The sequence below is a fragment of the Labeo rohita genome, chromosome 23 (genome assembly GCF_022985175.1).
Source record: "Labeo rohita strain BAU-BD-2019 chromosome 23, IGBB_LRoh.1.0, whole genome shotgun sequence".
NCBI classification, from domain to species: Eukaryota; Metazoa; Chordata; class Actinopteri; order Cypriniformes; family Cyprinidae; genus Labeo; species Labeo rohita.
In genome coordinates, this window is record NC_066891.1 from 2,514,890 (window position 1) to 2,528,146 (window position 13,257).

General features: G+C 32.3%; 1 protein-coding gene across 4 annotated transcripts; it reads right to left on the reverse strand.

Moving 5' to 3' along the window:
- Positions 1–2,998: 2,998 nt before the first annotated feature.
- LOC127155272 (uncharacterized) lies at positions 2,999–10,369 on the reverse strand. 4 transcript variants are annotated; one of them, XM_051097390.1, is made up of 11 exons: positions 10,202–10,369; positions 9,229–9,579; positions 7,676–7,696; positions 7,204–7,224; positions 6,902–6,916; positions 6,578–6,598; positions 6,366–6,445; positions 4,282–4,387; positions 4,065–4,178; positions 3,732–3,904; positions 2,999–3,636 (listed from the first exon to the last, which is right to left on the reverse strand). In XM_051097390.1, exons 1-11 carry the CDS (start codon positions 10,233–10,235, stop codon positions 3,595–3,597), a joined length of 978 nt encoding a protein of 325 aa, XP_050953347.1. In that variant the 5' UTR covers positions 10,236–10,369; the 3' UTR covers positions 2,999–3,594. The 4 variants fall into 4 exon arrangements, with proteins under 4 accessions (XP_050953347.1, XP_050953345.1, XP_050953348.1 ...); XM_051097388.1 differs by having other exon boundaries at positions 3,719–3,904; XM_051097391.1 differs by having other exon boundaries at positions 3,719–3,904; positions 9,229–9,554; positions 10,202–10,361.
- Positions 10,370–13,257: the final 2,888 nt, after the last annotated feature.

The window sequence follows — 13,257 nt, forward strand, 5'->3', positions numbered from 1 at the left end:
TTTGATTAAGGTCAACTGATTTGATCACCACTGCAGTCACTTGGCCATCTGATTCACTCGTTCTGTATTATTGGAGGGCTGTACCATAGCCCAGGGACTGACAGACACACACTAAAAAAAGATAAATTTATGTAATATTTGATCATTTAAGTAAAATGTGGCTTTTACAGGACATCAGTGATTGGAGATCTCACCATCATACTGATTCATTAATGGTCACAGTGGGAATCATGGCCATATTCAACTATAACAACAGATGTCTGACTATGGAATATAAATAGTTCTATTCTTAAATTTGAAGAGGTCAAGCACAGGCGTTACTTCACACTTCACAAAAAGCGAGTTGCTGTTTTTGTCAATCTTCTGTGAATGATGTCATTTATTTGTTTTGGCAATGTACCCACACATAGACATTTTGTTTAGATTTTTTCTATTTTTCTATTTTTCTATTTTTTCTAATCTCATTTTGTAAGTGACCTTTTTTCCTGTTTTTATTGTTTGACTACTTAAATGACAATATAAGACAAAAAATTACTATAGTTAAACCATAGTAAACACAAATTAACTATGGTTTTGCTACACTGACTATAGTTTAACCATCATATTTGTGGTAAAACTGTGATTATACAATCCGTAATCAAAAGGGCAAAACCTTTACCATAATAAAACCATGTTTTTTTTTTATCTGTGTAAACTTTCTTTCTTCTTTTTTCGATGTTTTGTTTTATAACTGTACAAATGGTTTAATGCCTTGTGCTGTTTAATAAGAAAGAAAGAAAGAAAGAAAGAAAGAAAAACGATTTGCAACTGCACTCCGATGTCCCGATCTGATTCGCGAACCTGCTCCGAAGTTGCCATTAGAATCAAAAGACTCACAAGCCTGCTCCAAAGTTTCGATCTAAATCAAATGATTCACAAACTCCCTGTAAAGTTCCGATCTAAACCAATTGATTCGCGAACCGAAGTTCCGATCTAAGTCAAATGATTCGAGAACCCGCATCTGAATCAAATGATTCGCAATCCGCGAACGAAACCCCGATCTGAATCAAATGATTCGCGATCCGCACTCCAGAGTCTCGATCAAAGTCAAATGATTCGCGAACCCTCACCGAATTTGCAATCTGAATCAAAAGATTCACAAACCTGCTCCGAAGTTTCGATTTAAATCAAATGATTCACAACCCCCCTGTGAAGTTCCGATATGACTCAAAAGATTCGCGAACCCGCTCCGCAGTTCCGAACTAAATCAAATGATTCGCGATCCGAGCTCGATGTCCCGATCTGAATCAAATGATTTACGAACCCGCTCCGAAGTTCCGAACTAAAGCAAATAATTCACAAACCTGATGCAAAGTTCCGATCTGACTCAAAAGATTCGCGAACCTGCTCCGACTTTAAGATCTAAATCAAATTATTCACGAACCCAAAGTTCTGATCTAAGTCAAATAATTCGAGAACCCACATCTGAATCAAATGATTCGCGATTTGCGCACGAAGTCCCGATCTGAATCTAATGATTCACGAACCCGCTGGGAAGTTTCGATCTGAATCATATTCGTGAACCATCTCCGAAGTTGCGATCTAAATCAAATGATTCGCAAAAAAAAAAAAAAAAAAAAAAAAAAAAAAAAAAAAATCAAATGATTCGCAAATCGCGCTCTGAAGTTATGATCTGAATCAAATGATTCACGAACCCGCCCCGAAGTTCAGATCTAAATCAATTGATTCGCGATCCGCGCTCAATGTTCCGATCTGAATCAAATGATTTACGAACCCACTCCGAAGTTCCGAACTAAATCAAATAATTCACAAACCTGCTGCAAAGTTCCGATCTGACTCAAAAGATTCGCGAACCCGCTCCGACGTTAAGATCTAAATCAATTGATTCGCGAACCCCCTCCGAAGATCCGAACTAAATGATTCGCGATCCGCGCTCGAAGTCCCGATCTGAATCAAATGATTCACGAACCCGCTAGGATGTTTCGATCTGAATCATATTCGTGAATCATCTCCGAAGTTGCGATCTAAATCAAATGATTCGCGATCCACGCTCCAAATCCGATCTAAATCAAATGATTCAAACCCGCTGGAAAGTTACGATCTGACTCAAAAGATTCGCGATCCGCTCCGAAGTTCCGAACTAAATCAAATTATTCACGAACCCAAAGTTCCGATCTAAGTCAAATTATTTGAGAACCCACATCTGAATCACATGATTCGCGATTTGCGCACGAAGTCCCGATCTGTATCAAATGATTCACAAACCCGCTCCGAAGTTCCGATCTAAGTCAAATGATTCGCGATCCACTCTCCAAAGTCCCGATCTAAATGATTCGCAAATCGCGCTCTGAAGTTATGATCTGAATCAAATGATTCACGAACCCGCTCTGAAGTTCCGATCTTAATTAAACGATTCGCGAAGCCGTTTTGAAGTTCCGACCGGAATCAAAAGATTCGCGGCCCGCTCCGAAGTTTTAATCTAAATCAACTGATTCGCGATCTGCGCTCAAAGCCCCGATCTGAATCAAATGATTCGCGATACGCGCATCTACGTTCCAATCTGAATCAAATGATTCGCAATAAGCGATCCGACTGGAGCGCTTGAATCATTTCGCTACGCAATAGTTTAACTGATGAGTTTCCAGAAGTAATAGGTTTACTGCTAGTGCAGTGACACCTCAGAATACATGTTAAATGGAAACATTGTGCATTATGATCTAGTTTGTAACTTAATTCACTATATTTTAAATAATTTTACCACTGCAATTCATTTGGTGACGGTTCAGTAGGAAACCAGTTGAATGCATCCAGTCATCTCAGTTCCACTGATGTGAGAGTGTTAACTGTATCAGCATATAGAACGATTGGCAATGTAAAAAGTGCAGACTTGAGAAACAGATGAACACAAAACATCTAGAGCGTAGGTTTGATTTTGACAACACCTCCTCCACATCCAACTCACCTAACATTTCCGCATTTACGATACTTTTGACCACAGTTTCATGTCATCTGAAGTCTTTATTTATAGCTATGGTAGCCAATACCCCTTTTAAGTTAAAGTATCAGACAATAATTACACAATTTTGATTATGTATTAAAGCAGCAACATTACAGCAGCATCTGAACGCTGGGTGTCTTAACTAAGCTATACATCTTTTTATTTTAAAATTAAAAACTGAATGATGATTTTGACAGGAAACTCGACCCTACTGTTCCTAAAGTAATGACAGTAATAAAATAAAGAAGAGACGTCTTCTCACAAATGCTTGTTAATAGAGAACCTTCAGACAATAGACAAACAAGTGCATTACTTTACACAAGGTATTCTACATTTATTATAGCCACAAATTGAATTTATACAGCATTGTATACTAACATTTTTACATAAACGTCACCCAATGATTCAATGTTCTTTGTATGTACAGTATACATTCTCTTTTAACAGCAGATGCAACAGAACTTGAAATTAAAAAAGGATGCTTTTGCATTCGATCAAGGCATCTTGAACAGATATAGTTTAAGTTCAGGTACCAAAGTCCCGAGATTTAGACTGTTGCATGGGAAACACACTCTATGCATGTTGCTTTGGCTCATCTAGACTGATTTCAGTGAAGATCTCTGCTGCGGTTCCTTGCCCTGCAATACATAAAATGCAATATAAATATTGCATATTCATAAGAAGCCAAAATATACATGCAAATTTTTTGGTTGCACTGACCAGCATTACTGACGTTATTGTTGTTTTCATTTTGCTCCGTGTTGGTGGCTTCAGCTTCGGTCGTATTGTTTAATTCAGAATCACTTCCAAGCAGATCCAGGTCCAGGTTAAACTCGACTTTCTTCATGGGCGAAGCCAAACTCGAGTCTGAAGAGAAACTATTCTCTTCTGGAAAATTCTGAAAATCTTTAAGATAACAGACAGAAAGATTATCATCACTACAAACCAATACAAATTGGAAAATAGCAACCATCAAGAGAAGCTACTGAATTTTATGCATAATTGAGAGCTTGCTTAAAACAATACATGCAATGCTGCCAAAACAATGTTTGTCACAATGTTTTACCACTTTCATTGGTGGGTGTTTGTTCAGTTTGCTCTCCTGTAGACCCGTTTGCTATCGGATTAGTCTTCTCCTCGGTATTGTCTTCGTTTAGGTAGTCCAAACACATAGGCAGATCTGTACAGAAAGACATACAGAAAGTTACAGGTAAAGATTGAGTTTCTAATTAGATTGCACACAGTTAAATCAAGATTGTAAGTCATTTTTCATTCACACATGCCTTTGGTAGTTGGCTCATAGCTTATGCCTTGTTGGTCGATGCTGAGTGGGGTGTCAACATAATCGTTGGAAGCTACGTCGGGACGGCTCAGATCAAATGAGTAACTCTAGAAACACAACGTGAGAATTCTCATATTAGAATACAGCTGATCAGGGTGATTCATTAGTGAGCTGCCTGCCTAGTGAACGTTTTAGGTAAGGTGGTAGGTACACTACCAGTCAAAGGTTTTTGAAAAACAGTAAAATTTTGAAATATTTTTACTATTTAAAATAACTGCTTTCTATTTGAATAGATTTTAAAATGTAATTTATTTCTGTGATCAAATCTGAATTTTCTGCACCATTACTCCAGTCTTCAGTGTCACACGATTCTTCAGAAATCACTGATCAAAAGTGATGATGAAGATATTTATAATGTTACAAAATATTTCTATTTCAGATAAATGCTGTTTTTCTGAACTTTCAATTTTGAAATCACAGGAATAAATTACATTTTAAAATATATTCAAATAGCAAACAGATATTTTAAATAGTAAAAATATATTTTTTACTGTTTTTGCTGTATTTTGGATTAAATAAATGCAGGTGAGCAGAAGAGACTTCTTTACAAAACATTAAAAATCATTCTGTATTGTATTGTATCTGTATTGTACTGGTATTGTAAATAAGGAAGTAAGTAAGTAAATAAATAAATATTTGTTAATTGTTATTTAATTTTATAATTTATTCAAATGTTTCATTTTATAAAGTGCAATAAAATGTAAAAATTCAAAACTGAATAATAAAAATAATAATAATAATTATAATTATCATCATTATTATTATTATTATTATTATTATTAATATTCCCTAAAGAGTGTTTAAAGGATGTGAAAAGTAGGTGGGTAAAAAAAAACAAAAAACAAACAAAAAAAACAAATAAATAAATTAATATAAAATAATAAATAATATAAATATAAATTAAATACATTAAAATTAGTTACATTTTCTATTAATTAAATTTTAATTTAATTTAATATATTTATTAACATTTTTATTTTATAAAATGCAATAAGGGATCCAATAAAAAATGTAAAAATTCAGAACAACGAGAAATGGTAGTGTGACCCTCTAGTAATTCAATAATAAAAATTATAATAAATAATATAAAATTAAATTAAAAATATATTTGGTACATCTTATTAAATTGTATTTATTTATTAACATTTTATTTAATAAAATGCACTATGGGATTCAATTAAAAAATGGTAAAAAAAAAATTCCCCTTTTTGATGTCAGTGATTTAAGTGATTCAATAATAATAAATGTATTGTTTTACTAAAAAATAATACGAATTCAAAACAACAAGAAATTATAAAGTGTGACCCTCTTTGAGTGGACTTGTGATTTGTGATTTAAAAAAATAATAATAATAATATGAAAATTAAATAAATTAAATTTAAATTTCCTATTAGTTAAATTTTAATTTAATTTTATACTATTTATTATTATCATTATTTTATAAAACGCAAAAAATGAATTAATAAAAAAGGAACAAGAAATTATAAAGTGTGAACCACTTTGAATGGATTAGTGATATATATACACACACAAATTATTGTATATATTTAAGAGAAATATGTTATTTATGTAAAAAACGTATTTTTTATTATATATATTTATTTATATATAAATTATATAAAATTATAATAAATACATATACTTGTAAATATTTACAAGTATACATGAATGTGTTTATATTTTTATATACATATGAATTATACACACACAAATATTAGGCAAACTCAAACTTATTTTGTATGCGATTAATTACGATTAATCGTTTGACAGCCCTAATAAAAATAATAATAACTTTTATAAAATATAATCAAAAATCTATTTCTTACGTCTTATTAAATTTTGTTTATTTATTAACATTTTAATTAATAAAATGCAATAAGGGATTCATTTAAAAACTGTAAAAAAATTAAAAATGGCAGTGTGACTCTTTTTGATGTCAGTGATTTAAGTGATTCAGCAATAATAAAAACACTAGTGTTTGCAACAGATCCAAAACGCACAAAATGAAATGGCATAAAATCTTACCCTTGATTTCTTTCTCAGGAAATACAAAATGACAAGCAGACAAACAATCAGAATCAGGATGAAGATCAAAATGATGATGCCTGTCAAAAACACAGAGAGATATGGGGATAGGCATTATTTTATACTTAAATGGAACATCAAGACAGGAAGAAAGGATGTGTTTGTCATCTTCCGCAAAGCAAATGCTGTGGTGTGCAGAGAGTTAAGCTCACCTCCTGTTAACGATCCTGATCCTGTACCAGAAAAAGAACAGCAATCATGTTACAACAGCTTGATGTGGTAAAAAGCTGTGCTACGTTACCATTCAAAAGTTTGGGATAATAACATTTCTAATTGTATTTATTAAGGATGCATTCAATTGATCAAAAATGACAGTAAAGTCATTTATAATGTTACCAAAGATTTCCATTCCAAATAAATGCTGAAATTTTACTGTTTTTGATCAAATAAATGAAGCCTTGGTAAGACAGGAAGAAAGGATGTGTTTGTCATCTTCTGTTAAGCAGATGCTGTGGTGTGCAGAGAGTCAAGCTCACCTTTGTTATCTGAATCTGTATGTGAAACAGAACAACAATCACGCTACAACAGCTTGATGTAGTAAAACGGCTGTGCTACATTACCATTCAAAAGTTTGGGATAATAACATTTTTTTCTCAAGAAATTAATACTTATTTAGCAACGATTAATTAAATTGATCAAAAGTGACAGTAAAGACTTTTTTTTAGTTTACAAACGATTTCTACTTCAAATAAATGAAGTCTTGGTAAGACAGGAAGAAAGAATGTGTTTCTTATCTTCCGCAAAGCAGATGCTGTGGTGTGCAGAGAGTCAAACTCACCTCCACTTTTCGCTCCTGTATCTGAAACAGAACAATGGTCGCAGAACAACAGTTACAACTTGGCTTGAGAAACCCGGAACAGAAAGTTTTAAAAAGTTTGAAGAGTTTATAAAGTTTAAAAAGTTTAAGAAGTTTTAAAAAGTTCTAAAAGTTTTAAGTTCGATGGTTTTCAGTCTTCAGTCTTCAGTTTGAATGTTTTGAAGGCAATACAGTCTGACAGAGACAGATAGATAGATAGATAGATAGATACACAGATAGATAGATAGACAGATAGACAGACAGATAGACAGATAGATAGACAGACAGATAGACAGACAGATAGACAGATAGATAGACAGACAGATAGACAGACAGATAGACAGATAGAGCTAACATAATTGGAAGAAAGGATAAAAATAAGAAACAGGAAGAAAGAATGTGTTTCTTATCTTCCACAAAGCAGATGCTGTGGTGTGCAGAGAGTCAAGCTCACCTCCATTTGTTGCTTTTGTACCTGAAACAGAACAATGGTCGTAGAACAATGGTTACAACAAACCAACAAACACCCCAGCAGAATGAATTCAGATACACTGAGAAACTAATATCTGCTTTTGAGAGCATGCAATTATGAAAAAAAACCATTTTAAATAAATAAAGTGATTTGTTGCGAGTCTATAAAAACATTTTGCAGTAACTGCACACAAGTGCATTTAAATAGAACAGAGAGAGAAAGAGATTCTGCTGCTGTGGTAAGTCTGCATTCAGAAAGCAAGAAACATGCTGAATCTCGCAACCCACTCACACTTTAACCGCTCAGATCTTTGAAACCGGCCCTTCACACATTTCACGCTGCCATTTTCTCAACTTCTCAGAAACACCTTGTATTTTTTAGTTACTATACATTTAAAATTATTATTTTTTTCATAAGGTTTCTATACGTGTATTTACACACTAACTGCATTTAGTATATGTGTATTTGTATATAAAAACAAAAATAAATAAAAAAAAAAAATCAAAACAGAACGTCACTACTGTATACAGAATATACACTACTGGTCAAAAGTTTGAATAATAATAAGTTTGACTTTTTGGCTTTTTGAAGTCTTTTATTCTCACCAAGGCTGCATTAATTTGATTTCAAATCCAGTAAAATTGTGAAATAATATTATAATTTAAAATAGCTGTTTTCTATGCGAATATCTGTTAAAATGTATTGAATTTCCAGCATCATTACTCCAGCCTTCAGTGTCACATGATCCTTCAGAAGTCATTCTAATATGCTGATTTGCTGCTCAGGAAACATTTCTGGTTATTATCAATGTCAAAACAGCTTAAGATTTTGTGGAAAGTGTGATGCATTACCATAACAACTTTTTTTTTTTTTTTTTTTTTTTTTTTTTAAGAAATTAATATTTGTATTTAGCAAGGATGCATTAAATTGATCAAAAGTGACAGTAAAGACATTTAGAATGTTACAAAAGATATCTATTTCAAATAAATGCTTTTAAACTTTTTATTCATCAAAGTATCCTGAAATATAAAATGTATCACCGTTTCCACAAAAAAAATTAAGCAGCACAACTATGATAATGAGAAATGTTTCTTGAGCAGCAATCTGAAGGATCATGTAAAAATTCAGCTTTGCATCACAGGAATAATTAACTTATATTCACACATTTGAAACTAATAATATTTCTAAATTTTACTGTTTTTACTGTATTTTTGAACAAGCGAATGCAGCCTTGGTGAGCAGAAGAGACTTCAAAAACATTTTTAAAAAATCTTCAATGAAGTAAATGTGGAAAGGTGCTTAAGTGAGTCACTTTTGAAGGACCTTTTTAAAATGGTACGTAAATATTGTATGCAATGCACTTGCACTATAATTAAACATTTTGATTTCTCACTTTACCACTATTTAGACCTGTGAACTGGTTTAGCACTCAGACTCTACAACATCGACTAGACACAATTTAAGTCCTAAGTGAAAACAGCCATTCAGAGACACAGTCTAATGAATACTACAGTATCAATTAGAAATCCTCAAACCTTTTGAAGTAGAATCCTGCTTTGGATGTGCAGTCGAAGAGCTTACTTCGAAAGGGATTCCACCCTTTGTTTCAGAACCTCTGACGCTCTCAGTTGTCTGAGGGGCATCCAGAATCGATTCATTTGTCTGACCATGCTTTAAGATCTGTGTTGTATGAGGATAATCTGCAGATGAATTATTTGACCAATCATTCTCTAAGCCAGACGCTAACGGTGTCGAGTCATTCCCGACTATTGTTGATTCTGCTGTAGTCACAGTAGTGTTAGAGTCGGACATGTCTGAAATTGCAGTGGTGGACATCACTAAATGAGGCTCGCAGAACATCCTATTATCACACAAGAGAAGAGCAGCTGAAAATAAAGAGGACAAAACATAATAAAGAAACATTTCCTAACATAATTTAGGATATTCAGCATCTACATTTATGACATTGCAACAACTATCAGTAGAAATAAAAACAGACACAAACAGACACGAAGTGAATATAATTTAACAGAATTTAATGAGAAATCATTCATACTGAATTTAAATTGAGATATCTGCCTCTAGATTGCAAATATGAGCAAATTGTCGAGATCTACAAGAGATGTGATGTTTTTCTCAAGAGAAACATTTAAGAAGCTTTTGCTCTTTATTCAATCTCATCTCTATCAAAAGGAAAACTATTTATATTAAAGAGATCTCAGTCTTTATGGGAAAATGGTATGGATAGGAAGACATTTTTACATTTTTGAATATTCAAAGCCAATAAATACAACAAACGAAAATAAATGTTATTGTATTTTTCTATGTTACAGATTTAATGTTTTAATAGAAGCATTTTTTTCCCACAAAATTTAATTTTTTCAAACAGGATGTTTAAAATATATTATTAAATAAGTCTACACAAGTCTTGGTCACATGCTACTCCAAAACAATTCTTATTCAACATCTGGGGTAAAAAAAAAAACAAAAAACAGTAAAGCAACTCACCAAAAATGTGTAGAAGTACACAGTAAGTGCCCATCTTTCAGTCCGGTCTACTTTGGTTGATAGCAACAGTCCAGCTCCACCTAAACTGAGTTTTCTTTTCTCTGACACTTCATCATCATCGCCTTCGAATCATGCAAACCACAGCGGGGCCTAAACAGGATGCCAGCAGCACACAGACGCACATGCAAACATGCACCCTTTCTAACCGTTCAGAGGAAGTTCAATTGGAACTACAGCGCAAAATGCAAGACGTGACATCATACTACTTTATAAATATTGTGAATGCATGTTTGAATTGTTAAGGGTTGCAACAAGCCAGCTGGAGCTTGTTTCTGTATTTTTAAAATGTGGGTGTGCTAATATAGTTGCATGAGCATGATTAGATTTTGAATTAAATCAATAATACAAAGAAACGAGACATTTGGTAGATTTTACTCATGTTTCGTTTACATGGATTGTTTTGCAAAAGCTCAAATCAGTGAAATGCATGCTGAGATCAAAGTAGGCTACTAGTTTTTTTTTAACTTGTGGTGAACAATAATCTTAATTTTTGCTAAATAGCAACCCCTGGTGGACAAGTGTACACTGATCTGATTTTTTTTGTACAGGTTTAAGCATAAAGTCTGCACTTACTGTACACAATAGACTGACTGACTCACAAGTAAAGCAGTCAACTACTTTTTTTTGTTGTTGGTGACGTTTAGGGGTAATACAACAATGCCAGTAAATCAACGAATTAATTAATGCAGCAAAATTACAGATCAGTTAAAAATGCCATAGCTAGTGTAAAACAAACAGCTTTCCGACATGACTGATTGTTGTTGTGCTTCCCTAATTATAAATCCTACACTTTTAATCAAAATGTAATTAGCATTGTTATGCATCAGGTTAATAATCTAAAAACTTGTCTAAATATGTTTGTTGATATTTACATGCTTATAAAAGTGTCGCAAACTAAACTTTTTAACGCATGTTTGAATGTTTAAATGTGAACTACAAGTACTACATCCTACATTATAAATCCTAACCCAAAATTGTTATTCCATTAAAAACAATAGTAAGACTAGATCTATTTCTTACCTGACAGATTTGCTTGAATGTTTACATGTGAACTACAAGTAGCACATCTTGCATTATAACTACACTTTGAACCCGAAAAAGTTATTGAATTAATAATTATAATAAAAGGAGATCTATATTCCTTGCCTAACACAGTTTTAATATGCTTGCCAATATTTGCGCAGTTCCAAGGGTCTCAAACAAAACTTTTGCATGCTTGAATGTTTAAATGTGAACTACAAGTACTAAATGCAAAAAGTGTATTATAAATCCTACACTTTTAATCAAAATGTTATTAGCATGGTTATGCATCAGGTTAATAATCTAATAACTTGTCTAAATATGTTTAGTGATATTTACATGCTTATAAAAGTGTCGCAAACTAAACTGTTTAAGGCATGTTTGAATGTTTAAATGTGAACTACAAGTACTACGTCCTACATTATAAATCCTAACCCAAAGTTGTTATTCCATTAAAAACAATAGTAAGACTAGATCTATTTCTTACCTGACAGATCCGTTGAATGTTTACATGTGAACTACAAGTAGCACATCTTACATTATAACTACACTTTGAACCCGAAAAAGTTATAATAAAAGGAGATCTATATTCCTTACCTAACACAGTTTTAATATGCTTGCCAATATTTGCTCAGTTCTAAGGGTCTCAACAAAACTTTTGCATGCTTGAATGTTTAAATGTGAACTACAAGTACTAAATGCAAGAAGTGCCATATCACACATTATAAATACTACACTTTTGAACCCAAAATGTTATTTCAATAATAATGATCAGAAACCTAGATCTGATCCTTACCTGATAGATTACTTTGTTTAAATGTGAACTACAAGTACTACATCTTACATAAAAAAATCCTAAATTTGAATGCTTAATGTGAACTATGCAAGTACATCATAATGATCATAAATATCTATTCCTAGATATCTATTCCTTACCTGATTTGTTTGAATGTTTAAATGTGAACTACAAGTACTAAATGCAAGAAGTGCCATGCCGCACAGTATAAATACTGCACTTTTAATCCGTTGAATGTTTAAATGTGAACTACAAGTACGTCTTGTTATATATCCTACACTTTTAACCCTAAAATGTTATTTCAGTAATAATGATCCTAACACTAGATCTGTTCCTTACCTGATAAATTAGTTTGAATGTTTTAATGTGAACTACAAGTACATCTTACATTAAAAATCCTAAATTTGAACACTTAAATTTGAACTATGCAAGTCCTACGTTTTGTGTTATAATCCTAAACTTTTTACCCCCAAAAACTTTTAGTAATAATAATCATAAAACTAGATCTCTATTCCTTACCTGACTTGTTTAAATGCTTCAATGTGAACTACAAGTACTAAATGCAAGAAGTTCCATATTGTACAGTATAAATACTACACTTTTAAACCAAAAATGGTATTTCATTAATAATAATCATAAAACTAGATCTCTGTTCCTTACCTGATAGATTAGTTTGAATGTTTAAATGTGAACTACAAGTAGATCTTACATAAAAAATCCTAAATTTGAACGCTTAAATGTGAACTATGCAAGTACTACGTCTTGTGTTATAAATCCTGAACTGTTGAATGAATGAGATCATAAACTTTTAATCCACTGAATGTTTAAATGTGAACTACAAGTACGTCTTGTGTTATAAATCCTACACTTTTGAAACCAAAAATGTTATTTTATTAATAATGATTATAAAAATAGATCTCTTCCGTACATGATAGATTCGTTTGATTATTAAAATGTGAACTACAAGTACTAAATACAAGATATGGCATCATACATTTTAAATCCTACACTTTTAACCCAAAAATGGTATTTCATTAATAACGATAATAAGAGGAAATCTCTATTCCTAACCCGATAGATCATCTAAGTATGCTTCTCAATTGTAAATGCTAGTAAGTGTCTCAAACTAAAATTAAATGTGAACTACAGCACTAAATGCAAAATTTGACATATCATACCC

What these genes read in the sequence shown, in the direction of transcription:
- LOC127155272 (XM_051097388.1), bottom strand. Translation starts at nt 10,235, where the DNA reads ATGGGCACTTACTGTGTACTTCTACACATTTTTG. An exon ending in AACACCCACCAATGAAAGTG is followed by an intron (nt 3,905 to 4,064) that starts GTAAAACATTGT and finishes GTTATCTTAAAG; the next exon opens with ATTTTCAGAATTTTCCAGAA. An exon ending in CAATAACGTCAGTAATGCTG is followed by an intron (nt 3,637 to 3,718) that starts GTCAGTGCAACC and finishes TATGTATTGCAG; the next exon opens with GGCAAGGAACCGCAGCAGAG.